Here is a 24085-nt window from a genome sequence, read left to right on the forward strand (position 1 = left end):
GGGGGGGGGGGGGATAGTGGCGATAGAGGAGATGTTGGAAGAAGTTGCTGAAGAAGTAAATTTGGATGAAAATGCTGGTGGAAAGGAGGATGAAAGTGTTGGTGGAAAGGAAGATGAAAACGCAGGTGGAAAGAAGGATGAAAATGCTGATGGGAATGTGGGTAATGGTAGAAAAGACTTAGAAATGTGTGATAGATATGGAGAGGCTCCTCCTCTTGGCAAACCGGGTCAGTTTATGGAGGCATGGGAAGACGGTCTGGGGTTGAAAATACAACAAGAGTTTGTTAGTAAAGGCAGTGCAAGAAGTGGTGGATCGAGGCGCATGTTCGAAAAGTTTTGGATTTGACGTGGTAAATTCGGATAAGCAGCGATTAGTGCTAAAATGTCTTAAGGAAGGTTGTGAATGGGGACTACGAGCTTCGAAGATTAAAAAGACTGAAATGTTCTCTATTAAAACGTACACCAACATGCATACATGCTCTGGTGGAAGTCTGAGTAAATGGAACTCAAGGAGGAAAGGTACACCACAGCTAGTTGCATCGATATTGCAGGATGATTATCCAGGAATAATGGAAACTCCTCCTCCTAAAAGCATCATTGAACTTGTGTGGAACAAACTGGGTGTGAAGGTATCGTACTCCACTGCTTTGCGAGGTAAAAACGAAGCTGTAAAGGACAATAACAAGCGTAGAATTGGATGAGTCAGACAAATTAAAGTATTTGTTCATCGCTCTGGGAGCTACCATAGAAGGTTTTCAAGTGATGAGGAAAGTAATAACCGTGGATGCCACATTTCTCAAAATTGGATATGGGGGTGTGCTAGTTTTTTCCACGGCCCAGAATCCTAATCGGCACCACTATCCTTTAGCCTTTGGTGTATTAGATGGTGAGAATAAGGACAGTTGGAGTTGGTTTTTTGAGATGTTGAAAAGTGTTGTGCCGGATTCATCAGAGTTGATGTTTATGAGTGACAGAAATGTAAGCCTCATCAATGTCATAGCTAATGTGTTTCGATGGCTCATCATGCGCATTGTATATGGCATTTGGCATAAAATCTGAAAGGTCGTGTAAGTAACATCAACAAGGATGTTGTTGAATGTAGATTTATGAACATTGCTCGGATTTACACAGTGCCTGAATTCGATGCTGCTTATTATGGTTTCAAGACTCGGTATCCATCTGCTGGGAAGTATCTGGAGGAAATTAGTGAGAAAGAAAAGTGGGTGAGGTGTTGGTTTCCAGGAGATAGATACAACATCGACACAAGCAGCGTTGTGGAGTCGACGAACATCGTGTTCAAAGACGCTAGGAAGTACTCTTTGATACCATTGCTAGATACGATCGTTAAAAACTGCGGATTGGTTTAATGAGCATAGGAAAGAGACCGTTAGAGGATTCAGTGAGCGCAAACTAGTGCCTCTAGTAGAGAACTTTGTGCATGACACATGGGGGGAAGCCGAAAACCTAATTGTGTCGGAGCTACACACTTTCAACCTTGAATACAGTGTTATGAGCAGTGATGAGAAACCATATTTGGTGAATTTACTAGCCAAAAGTTGCACTTGCAGGTTCTTTGACATTGAAAAGTATCCTTGTATCCACGGAAAGTTGAAGAAGAAGATGTTTATTGAGAGAAATGATATATTAATATTTTTATTAGAGATTCTAGGGAAGAGGAGAGTCAAATGTCTGATCAAAGAGAGAGAAGTGGGTTGTTTTCGAGTTCTTTTAATTTAATCTGGTTTAATTATTTGTACCAAACAAAATACCATACCTAGTTGTTGTACTAGTTTCATCTAGTTGTATTAGTTCCCGTAGTTTTTCTAAATTGTACTACTTTCACCTAGTTCCAAATGCATCATAAGTTTTACTTTTTAGTACAAACCAAAAGCATCATAAGTTTTAGAACACACCTAAGCAACACACGTTTTAGAACACACCCAAAGCAACATAAGTTTTAGAACGAATACCAAAAGCAATTGATCAGTTTTTTTTTTTTACTTCTTCTTTGGCCTCTTCGACATGTCCTCTTCCTCCTCCACATCTGCATCCGCATTCCTAGCATCTAACAGCTCCTGGACGAAACCTTCAGATGCAACGAGTCTTGAGTCAATCTCTCCAACCTTTTCCTCAATCCTCGTCAGCCGCCCTCCAATATCTTCTTTGAAGCTGTTTATGACTTCTACCACTTCATTTAGTTTAAATGTGTTCCATGTTGCTTCATTGGTGGCTTCTGTCTCCTTTCCACCATTCTGAGGGGGAGGGGCTTCTCTGGCAGCCACATCTTCCTCAAACATATCTTCAAACCTTACAACATAACCACTACCCAACCTCTTCATCCAGCTCTCCACAATCACGTCATCCTTATCTCTGATGTCCTCTGGTTCTGTTATCCGACGTAGTAGAGTCCCTTCCTCGTCAGTACAAGCCAAGATGTTCTCAATGTCCTGCAGTGTCAACGCCTTATTAAAATTTCTATAAACTAACAGTACAAGTCTATAATATTTTGATACATGGAACAACTAACTTTAGTATTACCGAGTTCTTTATTTATTTTCGATAGGGGAAATCCCTTCATTTCACTTCTCTTGAACTTGATCGGCACATCCGTGGACATGTTGGGTCTACATCTACGTCTTCAACTGACTCTCAGAATTTCTCCGACAATTTCGTAATGGCCTCAAATGCTAGGAGCTACACATGTAAAAATACCTCTCCAGTGTCAATATCATACTTTCCATCAACATTTAAAACATATATACTTACCTCAATTGGAATACAAAAGGCGGAAACTGGCCATATCACACCTTCTTTCACCTTCCCATCAAAGTGGCTCATAGTGTTAGAAATTTGTTACAGCATGTAATCGAAGGACATTCTACCCCAAGGGAATGTTCTACATAAGTTGAGATCATCAACAGCTCCTTCTATTCCCGGGAGGGGCATCATCACCGCTCCTTCTCTGCCCAACTATAATACTTGATAGGAAATACAAGACCAGCAGCCTCAACCTATCACGAGAAGGTTCCATTCCCTCCTGCACCTTTGCTATCACGTGTTGATATCTTATTATTCTATCGCCAAAACATTTCCTCACAAATTTTTTGCCTCCCCTAAGCTTTTAGTTCAATGGATAGTTTTGACAGTTCAATCCAGATATCAAAGCATGTTCTCTAATACCATAGCGGATGAGACAACCATTCACCGTAAACCATGCCTCTTTTTTCTTTACTATGCGTATGGTTCGGAGAAGGAGCATCCACATGCCCATTACCTTGTGGTTTCCAGCCTGTGGCATGTGGAATATGTGTTTGAACTGTGAATGATTCTCAAACCACCTCTTCTCTACCGCACTCTTCGGAGGTTGTAATTCTTCTAGGGTTTTCATTACATCAGGAATAAAACACCTCGTCGATATCTTGATCTTCTTCCTATACTCAGACGGTGGGAAGTACATGCCCAACGGTTTTATCGCCGGCGGCTCATCTTCAACGGAATCCTGCAAACAAACCACAAACAATTTCATTTAGTTATACTTAGTTATACGAGTAGTGCAAGATAACATCCTCTCTATTTTAAGCTACTCCTACACGAAACCATCAACCACATCAGTAACACCTCTCCAATTACTAAATAAGATCAAACATTATCATTTCATCCTATCACAAAGAAACAAGTTATCACAAAGAAACCAGTTATCCTTAGTTCTACCAAATTGTTTTGTGAAACTATGAGACAGAGGTAGAAATACCAACCTCGCTTAAGGTTGGATTGGTACTTCCTTCTTCTCTAGCTCCTTCATCATTTCTATGCACATTTTCACCTAGAGGATCATTCTCACGGTTAGTCTCTTCTTCCTCTGATCTCGCTTCCTCTTCTCCTGAGTTCTCCTTATTCTCTTCTACATCATTCTCATCCAAGTTCACCTCTTCTTTCTCTGATCTCTCTTCCTCTTCTCCTGAGTTCTCTTCATTCTCTTCTACATCATTTTCTCATCCAAGTTTGCCTATTCTTCCTCTGATCTCTCTTCCTCTTCTCCTAACTTCTCCTCATTCTTATCCAACTTCGCCTCTTCTTCCTCTGATCTTTCTTCCTCTTCCTCTTCTCATGACTTCTCCTCATTCTCTTCTACATCATTCTCACCCAAGTTCGCCTCTTCTTCCTCTGACCTCTCTTCCTCTTGTACTACGTTCTCCTCAACATCAACCTCTGGAACATATTTTGAAGGAGTAGATATATCCTTCAATGCTTTCGTTTTCTTCCTCCTAGTCCATCGTGTTTTCGCCATTTTTACTTCCTGCAACGACAATGATGGAATGAGACCAAATAGAGAGAGAGACACAACAGAATGAGTCCGATTCGACGAGATCGAGTTCCGATTTGTCTTCAAATCGTGCGAATTTACAAGAGACAACCCTTCGAAATCCTAAATTGAAAGGAGAAAGATTAACCTCTCGATGGTTGTGGTTGGATTTGCGAGATCTCTTCGTTTGCTCCGACGAGATCTCTTGCTCCCTTAGTTGTCCTAGTTACGCAATCTCGAGAGATAGAGAGTTTCAAAAAATTTAACAGAGAAACTCTCCAAGTCGAAGAGATAGAACAAAATAAGAGGAAAGGTGAGTAAAAGTAAAAATAATGGGGCAAGCGATTAGAAATCGTGTTTGATTTTAGGGTTTTCGTTGGTTTAGTTGGTTTACCCAAATAGATCTGATGGGTCGTTAGATGGGTGGGTTTGACCCTGGTTTTCTTTGTAAACATCGTCACTTCCGCTGGTTTATTAATATTTCACTCATTTTTTTTTATTTAAAATTAATTGTAAACGAAAATAGAGTTATAACGAGGAGATCATAGCTTTAAAATTTTGATCCAAGGGCACTGGAGACGATTTCTCGAGTTATAGGTAAGGACGACGGCGAGCTTGGAACCATACTTCTCCGACATATTTCTTCTATCACTTCTTAGCTTCAGATTCTCATCTTCTCTTCTCTCACTTTGGCTCTTCAATTTCCTCCATATCTTCTTTACCATCTTCGACGCCGTTGCAATGTCTTCTCCGACACCTCTTATCATGTGTTCATCACAACCTTGCTCTGATTCTCCAAGCTTAGTCTGTTTTCTCCAGCCTTTAATTCTCTGAAACCTTCGTACAAACAAAAACAAGTTAATCAAAGAATCAACAATTAAAGAACAAAATTATCAGATTGTACCTATCTTCATCGACTGATTGAGAAGTGGTGAGTTTGAGAGAGAAGAGAGGTGATATGCGGAGAGATTGAGATTAGGATCGAAATAAAAACAAAATGAGAGAGAGAGATAGAGGTCTATGGTGTCAGAAGGCGATGGTGATGACGAGCGGTGGTGGTGGTGACGAGTGATGGTTTCAAAAGGAGAAGGTGATGAGCTTCACCAGAAAGAAGAAGATTGCAGATGACCAAAGGTTATGAGAGATGAAGAGATGAGATTGCAGAGGATTGTGAGAAGATTGATAATTTAGTTTGAGATCTATGAGAAGAATTGCAAAGGTCGTGACTCGTGAGAAACAGACTAAAATCTACTATAGACCAAAAGGCAAAAAAAAAATCTACCACATCCTAAAAAATCTGTATGGACCAAGTGATTGTGAACTACCATATTACCCTTAATGAATAATATGAGTCATTGGATTCTATAATCTTTGTTTAAATCAGAACTGTCGGATTAAGAGAAGGAAAGAAAAATGTTATATTTACAAAAGTTCCATTCAACCAGAGCCGTTGATCATCTTTTCTATGTTTTAATCTTGGCCACACACTTTCACAGATCTCTCATTCTCTCTCCTCTCTCCCTCTTTAATCTGACCGCATAAATAACTCATAGCCACACGATTTTCATTATTTCATTTTCTCATTCGACTAGGTACAACTAGCATAATTCATACAACTAAACATGTTAAGAAATAATATAACTGGTATATAAATGTTATAATTCGTGTACAATTTGATCTACTATAATTAACTCAACTATTAAATCATTTTTTACATATGATGATAAAATTTCATCTATTTTTTTAAGGTTCTTCAATTTTTGTTAAATTATTAAATTACACTATCAATTTTACATAAGATACCTTATACTTTTAAGGTTTGTTAATTAGATTGACCATATTATTATGAAAAATAAACATCAAAAATATATTTACAAAGTTATAATGTGAAAATATTGGTACAACTCCCAAAACTAAAAATATAAATCATTTGGTATAATTTTTTTATTTTATATTAAACGAGTATTACTGGTACAACTGGTACAACTTTAACATCTCAGAAATTGACAAAATCAATTCGGTATTCTATATGAAAAAACAATCAAATGGCCAAACTGGTAAGTGTTTAGATAGATTCCTTATTTTTTAATGATTTTTTGTTTTTTTTTTGTTTTTGGCAATTCTTACACCATCACATAAGTTTACATGATCTACCTTATACTTTAAAGTTTGTTAACTTGTCTGTCTACATAATTTATGGAAAACATACATGAAATGTATTTTTACGAAATTGATGATTTCATTGTAACTGGGAAAAGCTATGTACACATAAATAAATGGTACAACTTATGTAAATATATTTATTATGTGGTACAACTAATATTTTTCGATTTCCCTGTCAAAGTACAACTATGCACAAGGTGGTACAACTCAAAAACTAGTACAACTATGTACAGAAGGTACAACTAGAAAACTGGTACAACTACTTGTTATTTTAATTTAATATTGTTTTAAATGTTGACCACGTTTTAAATGTGTATCATACTTGAACACATTAGTAATACTGGTATAACTAGGACAACTATTCAAGTTCTGAAATTTAAATATTTAATTGGGTACTGCATATGAAAAAACAATTAGCTGGCCAAATTGGCAAGTGTTTAGATAAGTTTTTTTTAAAAAAAAAAATGTTTTTTGGCAATTATAACACTATCACATATGTTTGCATGATCTACCTTATACTTTTAAGATTTGTTAACTTCTTTGTCCATATAATTTTTGGAAAACATATATGAAATGTATTTTAACAAAACTGATGATTTCATTTTATTGGGGCAAAGACATGTACACATAAAGAAGTGGTACAACTAAGGTAAGTTAATGAAACTTCTACCAGTACAACTATACACAAATTGGTACTACTCAAAAACTAGTACAACTATATAGAGTTGGTACAACTAGAAAACTAGTACAACTACTTATTATTTTATTTAGTATTGTTTTAAATGTGCTTCAAGTTTAAAATATGTATCATGTTTAAAATGTTGTGGTTACTAATGTCGAGTAGTTGTACTAGTTGTACCATTTGTAAATATTTATTTTATATATATATATATATATATATATATATATATATATATATTTAAACTAAACACAATTTATTTCATAAGAAACATAAGTTTTAATAGATCTTGGGAAGAGAAACCTACCATCCGATGTTAAAACAACGCAACTCAAATGTTGCCAAAATTAAACTAGCAATACTATAATTGTAGTTAAACCAGTTGTATCAGTCATACTATTATTATCGTAATCCAAACACCAAACATGAATGCTTATACGTCCTTTTGAACTCTTGATGGTTTTTGTGTCAACTTCTGGAATATATTCTTCTAAACCTTTACTACTGTAACATTTTTCGGCTTGACAATTGTCTTTTTTGGTTTCAATAGCAAAAAGATAAAAATGATTTTTTCTGTAAATAATACAACTAGTACAACTGGTAAAACAACTAATTATTCAATTAAATATTATATAAAACAAAATTTTAATATATATTGACAAATTCATGCATGGGAAAATTAGACCAACATTTTCATTGGTTCTACATTATCCTCTTCTATAACATTATTCGCTGGAAACAAAAACCTTAATATAGTAATATTAGTTATAAAATTGTACTAGTTATAGTTGTTCTAATTATACTAATTATACTCGTTGTAGTTGCACTAGTTATACCAGTTTCAGTTGTACTATGTGTACTAGTTTCAATTGTACTATGTGTACTAATGTCGAGTAATTGTACAAGTTGTACCATTTGTAAATGAGAATTCGGCCAAAAAAAACCTCAACTTTGTACGAATTGCCAAAAGAAACATGAACTTTTGAGCTGAAAAAAAAAACACTAAACTTTCATTGACTTTAGAATTAATTAATAATGTTTTCGCTGACTTGCCAATTTAGCACGCCGTCAACAAATTTAACAGAAATATTTGACATCGTTTATTGTTGGCGTTAAGTGAAACGACGTCGTTTTATATGAGTTGAAATGAAAAATATGTAGACCCCTGGATTCGAACCCAAGTTGGTTGGTCAAATGGCAAGGTATTTTACCACTAGGCTACTCACACTTTCAATGTACTTACTAGCTTGTTTACTTTTATTTGGTACATATTAAATATTAAAAATTCTCTAAAAACTTAATAAGATCTTTAAAATTCCAAAAAATAAAAAATAAAGAAGATTTTTATAAAATAAATTAATTTTCTTTTTAAAAAACAAAATTTTATTTAAAAAAAATAAAATAAAAACTCTTCCAAAATTTTCTAAAAACTTAAAAAGATCTTTAAAATTCCAAAACAATTGAAAAAATAAAGAATTTTTTTATAAAATTAATTTTGAAATTAAAATAGAAAATAAAATAAAATTTTGATTTTCATAAAATAAAAAATCTTCCAAAATTTTCAATTTTTTTAATACATTTGCTAAAAGTTGAAATTAATTATACACACATAAAAAGTTGATAATTGTAACTTTAATTTTTTGCATTTTATTATAATTTTTAAAAAATTTGGATTTTTTAAAAAAATGAAAATTTTGGAAACTTTTTGACTTTTTAAAGAAAAAAAATATTTTAATTTTAATTCAAAATTAATTTTATGAAAATTTTGGGAGATTTTTTTCTTAAGAAATATAAAATTTTATTTTTGTAAAGAAAAATAAAATTTTATTTTCAATTTTAATTTCAAAATTGATTTTATAAAAAATTTCTTTTTTTTCAATTTTTTGGAATTTTAAAGATCTTTTTAAGTTTTTAGAGAATATTTTTATATTCAATCAATAAATAAAAGTAAACATGTTAGTAAGTACATTGATAGTTCCACTAGCCTAGTGGTAAAAGACCTTGCCATTTGACCAAACAACCTGTGTTCGAATCCAGGGGTCTACATATTTTTAATTTCAAATCATGTAAAACGACGTCGTTTCACTTAGCGCCAACAATAAACGACGTCAAATATTTCTGTTAAATTTATTGACGGCGTGCTAAATTGGCAAGTCAGCGAAAACATTGTTAATTAATTCTAAAGTCAATGAAAGTTTGGTGTTTTTTTGGTCAGCCCAAAAGTTCATGTTTCTTTTGGCAATTCGTGCAAAGTTAAGGTTTTTTTGGCCGAATTCTCATATTATTGTGTAGTTGAATATGTTGTATTAGTTATACCAAAAAATATATATATATATATATATATATATATTTATTTATCTAAACTAAACACAATTTAGATGTGAAAATGTAGAGTTGGGCTGACTAATATTGTTTGGATTAGAGCATGATTAACGGCGTGGGTTCTTAGGTTTTTTTTTGTCCGATTTAAAAAATAATTTTTTTAAAAAAACGGACTAATCGCGGACCGCCACGTGTCTGTGGGGTCCGCCAACAGTACAAAAACTCCACCAAACTCGACACTCGACTCTTGCAGAAGAGGAAGAAAGGTGGGTTTTAGTTTTTTTGTGGGGCCCACAGCCCTTAAAACCTCTTAAAAGTCAGGGATAAAAGTGCTCTAAGGGCATTTGTGGTGCTACTTTTTGTTGTGTGATTTTACTTTCATGTGTTTTATAGGGGTGTTGTTAAATAATTTTATAGCAGAGGTTTCGGATCATTTCTAGTATATATCTATAAATATTTCTTTAAAAATAGAAAAATCTATTACAGAAGTATTGCTCCAGTTATTGTATACAATGGAAAGTTTTTTTAAAAATATATATATATATATATAAAATATTATTCTTATCTATAAATTTAGTAATAAAAATAACATTTTCTATTTTTCTAAAAATAAAAAATTATATTATAAAATTATATTGGAGTAAAAGCATAAAGGTGAGCTTGAAATGGTTTTATGGGAATTTTCATCTTTACCACTTTGTTGATGCCATTATTCAAGTTTACCATCATTTATTAACACGCAGTTCACCCGTGGTCGACCCAGTGACCCAGGGATACGGTAAATCGTCTGGTTCAGTGTCCGGGTCGGATTTAAAAACATTGGTTAGATGTCATTTTGGGTTTTGATAAGCTTGTTCTCATAAATTAATTTGAGCATATATGTGATATATAATAATTTTAATGGATTTCAGTATATATTTGTAGTTAATTTAAGTAATTTTATGATTATTTAGATGTTTTTAGATAAGTTTATAGGGCAATTCTCTCAAATAGTTTTTTTAAAGTTTTTGTCACAGAAATAACTTTCAATAAGAAAAATGATCAAAATAGCCCTTTTTAGTTTGAAAATTTTAATTTTAATTTTAATTTTTTAAAAATTTGACACTCTTTCCTCAAAACTCCACCCCTTAACTCTAAACCCTAAGTCTAGATTAGTTAACCCTATGGTACAAATGTATTTTTATTTTTTAATAAAAAAAAATTGGTCATTTTTTTCATGGAGTGCTATATTTTTGACAAAAAACTAAAAAAAAAAAAGACTATCATATAAAATTTTTCAAGTTTATGTGTTGAATTGCATATACAGGGTTGGAGCGCTCCTTTGGTAGTTTTTTACATAAATCAAGAACAAACAAAAGAGAAAGGACCAAATTAGAAATAAGTGTAACTTGAGTTGTTTATCAGATTGAGTGTGTTCAACAATCAGATCCGATCTCAAGCTCTTCAAGGGATTTGGCTCATTGCGTTGACAAATCACGGATTGGCTGCCGCGGCATGAGATCCGCTGCATTTGGAGGTGAAATCGATGAATTTGGAAGCTAGTAGATGCCGTGGATGTTGGGCGCGAGCTTATGAGGTTGCAGCTGTAAAACAACGAATGCGGCTCACGCCGCGGAGGAAGCTTGGTCACGGCAACAGAGGAAGGCAATCGCAGTTGTACCACCGGAGATCAACCGGAGCCGCGGAAGAGATGACAGGAGGAGTCGAGGTCGCAGAGAAGATGAAGACTTTGAAGTAGTTTGTTGCCATGGCGAGGAGTCGAGGTTGCGGAGAAGACAAAGACTTTGAAGTAGAGGTGAAGGATTGAGTTTGGTTTAATCTCTATGGCTAAAAAGGAACCATTATCGATAAAAGTTTTGAGGAAGAAGTTAATTAGATGCAGCTTGGATCGATCGAGGTCATCTATTATGGGTCCTATGCTCACTTAATCGAACCCTGGTTCTTCCATTGGAATGAAATTTCCTCCTCCAACACTTGATTTTTACGGAAATTTTCTGGTGGGTTGAAGCTAAGTAGTTCAGCAGAGAGATAGAAATGAGTTGGATGAAGCTGATGAGAATTATCAAAATTGACATTCCAATTATAAGAGAAAATTGCCGGATGAGCTAAGGAAGAGGATTATGTGAATTTATTGTGATGTAGTGGGAGTTTGGGTTTAGGGACAACGGAAAGCTTAATCAGATGTTGTGTGCGTTTCTTACACCATCTTCAATGTAAAACTCCATTTTTTTTTCAAAATGGAGTAAAAGCAAGTGTAGAGTAAAAATGCTCAACTCTATTCTATTTTCCATTCCAATGAACAAACAAAAAATAGATTATTCCATTTATAGACTAAATCCCGTTATGGAGTAAGAAATGAAGTATGGTTGGAGTACTTTTTACTCCATATTTACTTTTACTACATTTTGGAGGAAAAATGGTGTTGGGTTAGAGATGCCACTGAGACGGTAATAATTAGGGCATGTGAGACGATGGAAACGGTGTAAAATGGAAAGGGCCGAGAATATGGGAGGTAACACCCAAGTATGAAATAATTATGCTAACTGCTAAGGTTGAAGTGGACCTATTTAGTTTCACAGCCCAATTATAGAAACGAGTAAAGCGGAGGTTTAAACCAAGTAAGTAGAAGTGCAGGTGTGTCGTGATTTGCCCTTCCCTCTGGATAACGTGGTAGCACAAATGAAGAGAGTTTTTCTTTTGTCACAGATGAAGAGAGCATTATACTTTATATATATACTAGGGGTTGGCCCGGGCTACACCCGAGATTCTCTATAATTTAAATTATATTTTTTATTTGATTTTGTATTTAAATATATCTTACATATACAGTGAATCGGTTATAGAAATATATAATGGTAAATAAATGAAAAAGTGTTGTTTATTTATTCATGATGAAAAAACTAAAATTATCTGTACTCATATTTTGCATTTTGATAACTGGAAATTATATTTAAGAAAGCAAGCTACATGAATAAAAAGTCAGTTGAACTTTAGATATGAGCAATTTTGAATACAGTATGTGCATTTAATGTAATCGTTAATATGGTACTCTAACTGTAAGAGTTGGTTTGCAATTAACGTTGTAGTTGTTTACTTGCAAGTTTAAGTCACTGGATAAGCGGTTAAGACTGAACATCATCTTTTGAATTGTATTTGAGCTTTTGTAGTTGGGATATATTGTTTAATTAAGTGTGGTTGTTTTGTACATATAATAAAATGTTATTTTTTTGCCGAGCGAATACATTGGTGGAAATAATATGTGAAAATTAAACGATAATGTATTATTTAGTGGAAAAGAACGTAAACAGTGTGGCTTAAAAGGTCATAGTCTTGTAGCCATTTTTGTTTTGACTTCTAAGCGGCTTTGTCAAGGATTGGTGATGATCGCATGAAGTTACGGATTGGTTAACCCGGGGGATGATATCTCCTAGGATTTCTTTAGGGAGGTCGTCGATGTTAGAGAATGGCTGATTTGCTCTTATTTTGAAAGATAGATTTTGGAAGAGGTTGTTGGATTGTAGTGGAGGTCGCTAGTCTTTTATATCCGTGTGAGCGGCACAAAACGTTTCTATTGAGTTATGTGTGAGTTAATGAAATAATTTATTGAGAATGGTAATTTAGTGGTAACATTGTAGGCTAGCGTAGGTGGATTTTAGTTAATGCATCAAACAGTTACTACAAAGCTGAGTAAAGTTTGCTCGTAATCGTTAAATTTGAAACGACATGAACATATTGTTGTTTGTTTTTGATTTTGTATTGCCGTGGTGATTTGGCTTTGAAAAAGTCAAACAGACTATTGTCGTGGGTCTCTGATTTATATGATTGGTTTTTGATTTATATATTTTATAAATATATTAAGATAATCAAATTTATTATTTATGTTCTATTAAAAAAAAATTATGCTGTATTTTATAGTTTATGATGTAACTTTGTGTACTTTTTCAATTTCCTCACACATGTAAATATTAAAAGATTATTAATAACATTTTACAGTTATTTAAAATTTTTTTTTATATTTAAATATCAAAATTATTCAAATTAGATATTTAAATGAGGTGATATATATGAAGATGATATGATATTTATTATTGAGTTTATGTATCTTCCATAATTTTAAAATAATAAAAATATAAATATATCAGTATAACTAAATTTATTAATTTTGTTATTTAATAAAAAAATGTGTATGAATATTTATTTATGTTTATAAAAATTATACCTGATTTGTGTTAAAGACATGATTTGTTATAAAAAAAACATTAAGAACATTTAATGTAGTGTAAATATAATTAGTCCAAATATAAAGATGTAGGGGATTTCATAAGAGCTCGAAAGATGTAGTAGATTTCATAATTTCAAACTTATGATGATATTTAGCGTTCTTCTTTTTAAATTTGAGATTTTAATAATTTTAGGAATGGAATAGTATGTAGCGAGGTTTAGTTGTATAAGTTAAGAGAATTTGAAATTCGATTATGATAGCATGAGTGTATGTATGCAAACTGAGCTAATAGGTTATAGATACTTAGAAGAAGAAAAAAGATTAAAGATACATATTTGACAAAAAAAGAATCTCATAGGTACAAATACAATACACGAAAAAGCGAAGTAAGCTCATCCTGACGTTAGTTATAATTTAATAATCGTATTAAATGATTTTTTTTGGTCAAACTTATTAAATGATTATGATTGCGGAATCTGAGCACGTCCGTTGGTATTGGATTATCCAGATCGGTTAGCTCTCAGCAAACGCGATCTGATCATTGGATCATATCGAAAGAGGAGAAGTAGAGAGCTTGAAATTGTTATTGCTTCGCGTAACAACAACAGCGTAGATGAAATATGAGCTTGAACTTTGCCTCCTTTTTCAATTACGGGCTTCCCAAATTCTCAGCAACCGGACTTCGACGGTTGTGCTACAATGTCATGCCTTCAAGTCAGCGAGCAGATTAGAAGAGTTCATTCCGGATTGATGGGTTTGTGAAGATTACAATGATGTAGAAGAAGAAAGTGATTAACTGCACATAATAGAAGTCGCTTATTTATAAGTGTGGATCCGCGAGCTTTACATTAGAGCTGAGCCATTAAAGCAACCAACACGGCCAAGTGTCTTCCAGAAGTTGAGTTCAACACTAAAGGAAGCTAGACAATGACAAACGAGAAAACCGATATAGCCATTATTCTCACAGCATAGCTGGTCCAAACATCAACACTAACACCAGAATCTACAGAGGCAACAATGATCACAGTTTTATAAGTAAGAGAAAAAAATGAAGAATCCAATCCATAAGACATAATAAACACTTTCTCCTTACCTTACTTATATGGAAGCCTTTTAGTGTCTTGGTTGTTTACAACAATAGCATAACGAATGTCACACTTGCTAAAAACTGTGCAAGTTCCCTAAATACCAGTGAGAACCATAAAGGTTGAGCCCAGCGAGTAAACCCATTCCCACAGAGGCTTGGCTTTGCGCAGTTGCTACATCTCCAGAAAGTCCAGATATTTAAACAAACACCAAAAGATTCAAAACCCAAAAGAGCAAATCTCAAACTTTACAGGAAAAAGTTATATTGACAGAGAAAAAATTGACTCATTGACTAAACAAAGATTCACTTTCAATCTCTCACATATAAAGTTACACATCAAAGTATCTTTGCTACTCACTATTTGATTCGCAGAACCAAACAACGATTCACTTTTTATATCTCAAAGTTCAATAAAGAATCTACATTTTCACCTACCCATAATAAGTATAGCTTCAGGCTGTGCTCCGAGCATGGAAAGAAACAAACCACCGATGATTCAAGGGTAGGATCTCACTTTCGGCAGATAGATACATAGCTGCCGTGAACATGAGAAATCCATAAACCAAATTAAAAACACGTTACCAAGCTTCCTCTTTCTCTTCATCCGAGACCACTGTCTTGATAACAGATCAAGAGCCGAGACTTCCACAGTCGATTCCATCGGAGATGAGATAGGTAGTAGATGGACGTACGGTGGTGACGAATCAAGCGTAAACTGATGAAGTGAAGAAGAAAAAGAAGAGGATGTTAGAGATCGATGAAGACGATGAATATGAACCCTAGATATCGAAAGGAAAATGCTCGGATTAAAAGAAAAAAATAAATGAAAACTGAAGGTGTTACAGGAAATTCATCGGACGGGGTTGTTCTCTAGGTTGATCTTCGTAAGGTGGTGAAACGGACGTTACAGTGGGCCTGAACAAAATGACAAGAAGTATCGATAAGCCCACATGCCAAATAGCTTTTGTTCACATAAAGAGTTTGTCGAAGAATTGGGAAGCTACACGTGTCAAAAAACACCCATCCCTCTTTGTCGACGTGGACGCCTGTGGAGGGACCAAACTCTACTTTATTTATAAAGAAGATATATTTGTTATGAGAAAATAAAAAGCGATGAGTCTATTGAAGATCGTTCTCCCCTATGTGTGATGACTATATCTTTGTAGAGTTTTTATGTGATTGTCGATTTAAAAAAAAAAATAGCAGCAGAACTCAAATTCTCATTAAAATAAAGTTGAACTTAGTTAATAAGTTGAGCTAGATGGATACATACATTATTTACACATGTTATTTTTGTATTTAATTTATGAAACGTCCCCAATACTCACAACAACATATTTCATTATTACTTATCAGTGTTCCTCAACCACTTCTGTACCTTCCTCCGTAACATTTTTCTTCTTGTTTGCAGTGTAGCTCCCGAAAAGACTCTCCATCTCTTCCAAAGGCATACCTCGTGTCTCTGGAAGAAAAGTAAAGAAGAAGACCCATGCAGCGGCAGCAACTCCGGCAAATAGAAGGAATGCACCACCAATGGTTAAACCTTTAGAAAGCGATAGGAATGTCATTCCGATAATACCACTCATCAATCTATTCAACATCACTCCCAAACTTGCCCCTTGAGCTCTTAGCCTCACAGGGAATATCTCTGAGCAGTAGACCCACGTCACTGGGCCGGCACCTATTGAGAATGTTGCTACAAATGTCATTACTGTCGTAACGCTAAGCCCAATAGCCCACTTGAGCGTCTGTCCTGGATTTCTGTCGATGACTGTAAGACTAGTCCCAAGTGCGGTCAAGGAAAGAAACATTCCGCCAATACTCGTGAGCAACAAGGCACGACGTCCAAACCGGTCGACCACGCAAGTCCCTACAACGATAAAGAGTGTTTTGACAACTCCAACAGCGACAGTTGCCAAGAGCTGGTCGTTCTTGGATTTCAGTCCAGCCTTTTGGAAGATGCTTGGAGAGTAAAGGACGACCGCATCAATACCGGAGGCTTGCTGAGAGAAATGGATACCGAGGCATGCTATTAGGATATGTCGGACAGCAGGGGTTGGTCGGACAAGAAGATCCTTCCACACGCCTTTTCCGGCACTCTTCCTGTTGGGAACAACAATAACATCGTCTGTTATGTCCTCGGGGATTCCGGCAGCCCGTTTGATGTCATTGAGTCTAGAGATGGCCTCTTCTTTGGTGTTTGAGGTTTTGTCAAGAACTTTAAAAGCATCCCCAAGGCGACCCTGGAGGACTAGCCATCTCGGAGACTCGGGCATTGCCAACACTCCGATGGCTAGGCACACCGAGGGAATTGATCCGACACCTAACATGAACCGCCACCCAAGATGCACCGGAAGCTTGGAGAAAAAGTAATTTGATACGTACCCAAGAAGTATACCAATGTTGATAAATATCTGCATACAAAAGAACATATAAGCACTACGTTTCATATACAATTTTTTTTATTATATCTAAAATTAGAAAGGTCAGATCTATTATACCTCAGGGAAAGAGCTGAGAAAACCACGAGAAGTAGCAGGAGCAACTTCAGCTGTGTAAACCGGTGCAATCATCATAGCATAACCGACGCCAATACCAGCTACAAAACGGCCAACCATAATGAAAGGATAATTTGTGGCAAACCCCATGAGAAGGGCACCACAAAAGAAGAAGGCTCCTGCCAACACTATGGTGTATCGCCTCCCAATCCAATCAGAAGTTCTACCCGCGGCGCCTGAACCTACCAGAGAGTAGATGTTTAAAATTCCCATAAGTATCTCAAGCTGTACGTCTGACAGTTTCAAATCTTCTTTTATAAAAATTGCAGCTCCACTCATCACTCCAATGTCTGCAACATCCATAGATATGTAAGGACGATTACAGAAACCAACTATGACATGGATCGTTAGAATAAAATCGTACCGTAACCAAGGATGATTGAAGTCATGGAGGCTAAGATTGCACATGCAAAAGCAAACCGGCTTCTATTCCCCCTCGGCGCCTCGACCTCTGTAGTAACAACACCTTTTTCTATTCCAGAGGAACTCATCGTCTTCGCTATGATTGCAAGACAATGAAATTAATTAATAGAACAGAGTATGACTGGCAGATGAACTTTGGTTCTTGTGGATGATGAAAGGGAGGATGATCAAAGGGTTTAAATAAATGTGTAATGCTCACAACAGAAACTAAATACTATTGACTGTTAAAACAAATACCTAGTTAATTGATTATCTGTTATGGTTAAATATATATCCCAGGGATAAAAATTAGATTAGAAGATATAAACAGCCATGGTTCTTCTTCTTATCTACAAGTGTTTTCCTAAAATTAGGAGTTTACAGTAAGAACAGATCTAACAAGATCCGTCTCTTTTTGTTTGCTTTTGTTTCTGTCTATCCCACAGTTGAAACAGAAGTTATGATTAGTTTAAATCAAAGATTGTAAATTTTCTTTTTTGTAATAAGAAAAAGATTATGGTTGTGCTGTATGTCACATATATCGAGATACTTTAGTGATACATTTAGAGGTAAACATTTTTTTTCCCAACTGATTTTTCATTGATATCTTGTTAAAATACATGGGTGAAATACTAGAGCCGGAGGAACATATGAACTTCCCCGGAAACTAAGCCCAAACGAGGGAGACGATAGCCCAAGAAACATGCAACTAAAGACCAACTGGAACAGCAAGATACAAACTAAATTCCTTCAACTAAACCATAACCTATCAAAAATTGATAGAAACTAAACTTAATTGTCTTACGATAAGCCGGAAATTTTACCACACACAGAAAAAGAGCATGAACCATAGAAGAACTTTGTGAAGAGCAGGAACCCTCATCTAAACCACCCGTTCACGATGACCATACACCAACACTGTGAAACCAAGACAAAAACATTAACGAAACAACACCCAAGAAAACTCACAACTCAACCGCACCTTCATCCGGAGCCTCAAAACCACCACCTCTTTCTATTGCTTCAACACGAAGAAGCCACTGAGGAAATCCAGAGGCCGAGGACAACCTAGAAATGGCATTTATTCAAAGGGCAGGAGATGAATTCTCTCGAACCTGGGAGATTGAGACGTAACCTGAACCAACTCTTCTTCTCGACAATAACCTTCAGCTGCTCTCCACACACCACTATTGTTCAGCTACACCGTTGTTGTATCGCAGCAAAGCCAGCTTCTAAACTCCATGACAGATCAATCAAGATCAATCTCAGAAGACTAGCGGAAAAACCACAAACTAAACGAAACCTTAACAACGAACAACTTCAAAGGTGAGCGAGAACAGACCCACTATAGGATAGATACCGCAGAGACCATAGGGAGAAGAGGCTCCATACTCTTTAAGCACAAGTCCTGCGCCAAGACCAGTAGATCTAGAGATTAAAAGGAGAAACAAACTCTGATGCCGGTGAGAAACCAACCGTACACGTCTTCATTATCTAGAAAAGACCCGCCTTTAGCCGTAGGGCTCTGTAAACGAACTTCACGCGCCACCACGCTCCTCCACGCCGGAATCTTCACACCCATCCAACAAGTCGGATCCTCACCACACCTTCAGAGGACAACCAGAGAACACAACAACAAAGCAAAGAAATTCGACTCCGGTGCTGTGAGAGCCACCGGAGTCGACCGCCGTCATACCCTAGATCTGGTTTTTCTAGAGAGAATACGGGGAGTTTTAAGTTTTTTTTTTAGGTAAACATATTTACTTTGACTTCTGCTAATATTTCAACAATCAAATGAAAAATATATACTTTATTGTTTCGTTGATAATGGTTTAATTTATGCTTTTTCTTTTCTATTTTCCATATTTTTTCCCTCTCATTATCTCTTCTTTAATTACTCTGAGTTACTACACTAATAAACAATCAAATCCTATGATATATATATTTTAAATTATTTCAAAGAGTTTTGAGCTATATACATGAAAATTAAATTAATACATTAACTAAATTTAGAATTACAATATATGATAATAGGAAAAATAAGAGATAAAGTTATATATAAAGAAAAAACTTTGTTACAAATTTTTATATTCAAATGGATAAAAAAATATCACCCAACCGATCAAAAAAAAAATATAGTAAAAATTCTATAAATTAATAATGGTTGACTATGATAGTTTATTGATTTACTAGGGGTTTTCACGCTTCACAAGGAGTTGCTTTTTTTTTTAATTTTGATTTTGCTAAATTATATATATATATATACATATATATTATTTATTTTTTTAAATACAAATTTTTTTGTTTCTGAAATAAACTGTTGATATGGTTTTTCTTTTGCTAAGAAAATTGTTGTGTTTTTCACCGTTTTTGTGAATCATTTATTTAGTTTTTCACTAATGCTGTTCTTTAAGCTTGACTCGCTTTTTATTTTTTATTTTTATCTCATTAACGATTTTGTAGACTTTTGTTTCATCCTATTAACTTATTAGGGAGCCTGTTTTTCTTCATTTTACAGGATTTTTATCTCCTTTTGAAAATAGAAGCCAAAAGCATCAAAGATAAAATATTATTTGATTAATTTCTGAAAATGATTTCGGCTTAGCCATTTAAAGAATTGAGAAAGACATATAAACATCAAAGCATAAACCCTAGTTCCTAGTACAGATATAACGATCCTGATGATTCTGGGATATCAAGGGCTGCAAAGCAACTGCTCAGTTGTAAAGGAGGAGATCCAGTCATACTATTGTCCTTTGTCATCAAGATGTTTTTCCCTTTTCGCCGAGAATCCGACTGTTGAGACAGCTAGCAGACTTCAACTTGATGGGCTGAGTATTGCGGCCCATTGTCTGATCAGTTAAACCCTTGTCGTTTTGGAGAGACTATGATTATATCTTGGAGGCTTTGATATGTTCCTTTCTGATACCCCATTTCAAACTCGGTGTGGGAGGGAAATCAACACTGAGTTTGTTCCCACACCGAGTTTGTGCCGAAGCTCAGAAAAAAGATCAATGGGCAATAACTTAGTAAAGATATCAACAATTTAAGATTTGATGGAATGTGTTTGACTACAAAAGAACCCAATTCCACACGCTCACAAACATAGTGAAAATCTGTTTCAAAACGCTTGGTTCTCTTTGAAAATTCGGATTGGCAGTTAAGTAAACTGACGATTGATTGTTTCCAAACAGTTGAGGTGTAATAGGAATAGAAATACCCAGCTCCTTCAGAACCATACTGATCCAAGTCAATTCTGAAGCGGTTTCAGAGAGTGAGGGATACTCAGCCTCGGTGGAACTTTTTGATATTAGGGATAAATGTCCCACATCGGATATTGGAAGGGATCCTTAATAATATATAAGATGGATGGGCCACTCCACTTATCACCAATTGGTTTTAGGTTGGAAACTCATCTAGCTTAACATGGTATCAGAGCCCGATCCATGCAGTCCAATCCGATCCATTATCGATCCAACCCAAATTCGGCCCATCGATCCTTGCCCGAACATTCCAAGATTGACACTCAAAGAGCCATCCTCTCGAGGGGCGTATTAGGGATAAATATCCCACATCGGATATTGGAAGGGATCCTTAGTAATATATCAGATGGATGGGCCACTCCACTTATCACCAATTGGTTTTAGGTTGGAAACCCATCTAGCTTAACATGGATGCTTGAAACCCATCTAGGTTGAAACAGTTGGATGTTTCTTGAATGACCAAGAGATGAGGTTCTGACCCAGATAAGTGCAAAAACTTCCAATATAACATCTTTAGTCTGGACAACCTGCACAGTCGATGTTGCTGTAAGCGGTGAGAGTGAAGTCTTTATATTTGTCGAAGAAAACATCCATTGTAAGTGTCTTTTGAGATATCATAAAATTCTTTTGAGGTTTGTAAAATCTTCAGCGGAGGGAGCATGCATCTTCTGACACACCTAATTGAATACATATTGTATGTCTGGCCTAGTCAATGTTAGATACCGCAATTTTCCGGCCAGACTTCTAAAATATGTGCAATTCAGAAACAAAACTTCTTGATAAGGAACTCGATTAGCTGAAGATGCAAGGGAGTAGGTCTTGAAGCACACTCTTCCATCCCTACAGTGTGGACACTACAAGAAAACGTAGTCATAAGGACTACGCATTACGATGAAAAATGTGTAGTCACGTACCAATTAAAAGCTGCCACGTATCATATCTTATTTATTAAAAAAATTGACATTGCAAGATTCTAAGCCCAAAATCATATAGCTCAAAAATCAAACACTAAACCCTAATTCATAGGATTAACACTAAACATTATAGCTCAAACTCTAAACACTAAACCCTACACACTAGGGTTAATCCTAATCCTTAGGGTTAACCCTAAACCCTAGGATTTAGAGTTTAGGGTTTAAGATTTTTAGGGTTTAGGATTTTTAGAATTTATGATTTTGCTGACAGCGTTTAAGGTTTTGAGTTTGCTTCTCCTCCTCTCTCTTTCTACGGAAAAAGAGTTAACTCTAAACTTTATAACTCAAATTCTAAACACTAAACCTAGGGTTAACATAAAACCCTAAACTCTAAAAATTCTAAACCATAAACCCTAAACTCCAGAGTTTAGGGTTTATTGTTTAGAGTTTGAGCTATAGAGTTTAATGTTAATCAGAGGATTTAAGGTTTAGTGTTTAGAATTTGAACTATAAGGTTTAAGGATTAGAATCTTGCAATGTCAAATGTTTTTTTATTGTAGTTAATATCATTTTCTAATTTTTTTCATCAACAAAATATGATACATGTCAGTTTTTTATGGGTTAGTGTATAGAGGGTGAACCTATAGTTTTTATAGGTTCACCTTAAGGAGTGAACCCAAGAATAACTCTATAGAATGATGACACATGGCTAGAACTGAAAATATAAATGAGGGGATAATGTATTTTAATTATTTAAAGCTAAATACAGTACCTTAATTATTTAAAGCTAAATATTGTACCTTACTATACTTTTTTTTGTCAACAACCTTACTGTTTTTCTTTGACATTAACAACCTTACTGTTTGTTGGCAAAAAAAAAACTTACAATTTTCAAGAATTCAATTTCCTGCAGTGTAATATACACATAGAAACATGCAGGTCAAAGATAATCTTTCAATGGTCTGTTCAATCCGGATTTCAGTTCGATTTCGGTTCAGATTTTTTTGTTTTTTTGGTATTTCGGCTTATAAAAATTAGCTACCATATTGGAGCCATATCTAATTTAGTTTGGTACAGTTTATATACCATCGGTTTTTGATTTATTGGTATTATACCAAAAAACAATATAACTATATTTATCTTTGATAATAAATTAGTTTATATGATTAGGAATCAGGTTTATTAAAACATAAATATATATTCTTTACTCTAACTTTTAAATATAATATTTTTGGTTTATTTAAAATAAAAATAAGAAAAATAGTAATATCATAATATTATTATATAAATATATTTTAGCACAAATAATTACCAATAATAATAGAAATTGAGTTTTATTTAATTGGATGAAAATGAGAAAAAGAAAATTTTTAACTTAAAACAAAATAACAAATTATTAAAATAAATGTTTTAATTATGAATATTATATTAAGAAAATAAATAATATATATATTATTAATTTTATCATAAAAATTATCTATAAATAAAATAATATATTTTAATTAATCGGTTTATTCGGTTGGATCGGTTTATATACTGAACCATATCATCATACTACGGTTTCTTAAAGATAACATTCGGTTTATTTGGTACTACCAAATCCAAACCATTTTTTCTATTCGGTTCGGTTCGGTTTTAGTTGGTTTGGTTTTACCAGATTGAAAACCCTTATCTTTCATGTATGAAGTTTGACTAAATAAATATATTTTTTAAAATATTTATTTTGAAGTGATATTTATAACCTATTAGTTTTATATTTAATTTTTAAATTACAGTCAAAGCTCTTAATATGATTACCCAAACCTAAATTAACATGTGTCAGAATTCTTGAATTTTCTTTTTTTTGATATTCAGAAAAAGGGGAAAAAATAATTAGATTTCAACAAAAAAATAAGAAAATAAAACAGAATTGAAAGTTTTCCCATGCTTTCTTTATATAATTATCTTAAACATATATGCATTCTTTAATTTTAAAATAAAATCCAGTTTGATTGATGCACTTTTACCTATATAAAGAATTAAATCTGTTAGTTTTTGCATATAATATATTACAAGATTTGATACTTGCATACTATATAGCCTTCCATTTACAGACATTCGAAAATAAATAATCGTTATTAATTTAAATCAAGATTTGAAATTTTTTTAAAAATAAATTGACTTCCATCGAAA

General features: G+C 34.3%; 1 protein-coding gene across 5 annotated transcripts; it reads right to left on the reverse strand.

Annotated features, from left to right (window-relative positions):
* Nucleotides 1-15983: 15983 nt before the first annotated feature.
* On the reverse strand, nucleotides 15984-19515 carry LOC106306357 (putative polyol transporter 1). 5 transcript variants are annotated; one of them, XM_013742942.1, is made up of 5 exons: nucleotides 19079-19515; nucleotides 18561-18968; nucleotides 17699-17828; nucleotides 17278-17624; nucleotides 15984-17190 (listed from the first exon to the last, which is right to left on the reverse strand). In XM_013742942.1, the coding sequence occupies exons 2-5, from the start codon at nucleotides 18585-18587 to the stop codon at nucleotides 16129-16131; spliced, it is 1566 nt and encodes a 521-aa protein (XP_013598396.1). In that variant the 5' UTR covers nucleotides 18588-18968; nucleotides 19079-19515; the 3' UTR covers nucleotides 15984-16128. The 5 variants fall into 5 exon arrangements, with proteins under 5 accessions (XP_013598396.1, XP_013598397.1, XP_013598399.1 ...); XM_013742943.1 differs by having other exon boundaries at nucleotides 18561-18654; nucleotides 18719-19515; XM_013742945.1 differs by having other exon boundaries at nucleotides 17699-17833; nucleotides 18719-19515.
* Nucleotides 19516-24085: the final 4570 nt, after the last annotated feature.

This window comes from Brassica oleracea, chromosome C7, assembly GCF_000695525.1.
Source record: "Brassica oleracea var. oleracea cultivar TO1000 chromosome C7, BOL, whole genome shotgun sequence".
In the NCBI taxonomy this organism is placed as follows: Eukaryota; Viridiplantae; Streptophyta; class Magnoliopsida; order Brassicales; family Brassicaceae; genus Brassica; species Brassica oleracea.

Bases quoted from the DNA above. Each gene is read 5' to 3' on its own strand.
- LOC106306357 (XM_013742942.1), bottom strand. From the start codon at position 18,587: ATGGTTCATGCTCTTTTTCTGTGTGTG. The intron at 17,829-18,560 runs GTAAAATTTCCG...ATCATAGCGAAG, and splicing joins ATGCTCTTTTTCTGTGTGTG to ACGATGAGTTCCTCTGGAAT. The intron at 17,191-17,277 runs GTATAATAGATC...TTTTGTATGCAG, and splicing joins TTCTCAGCTCTTTCCCTGAG to ATATTTATCAACATTGGTAT.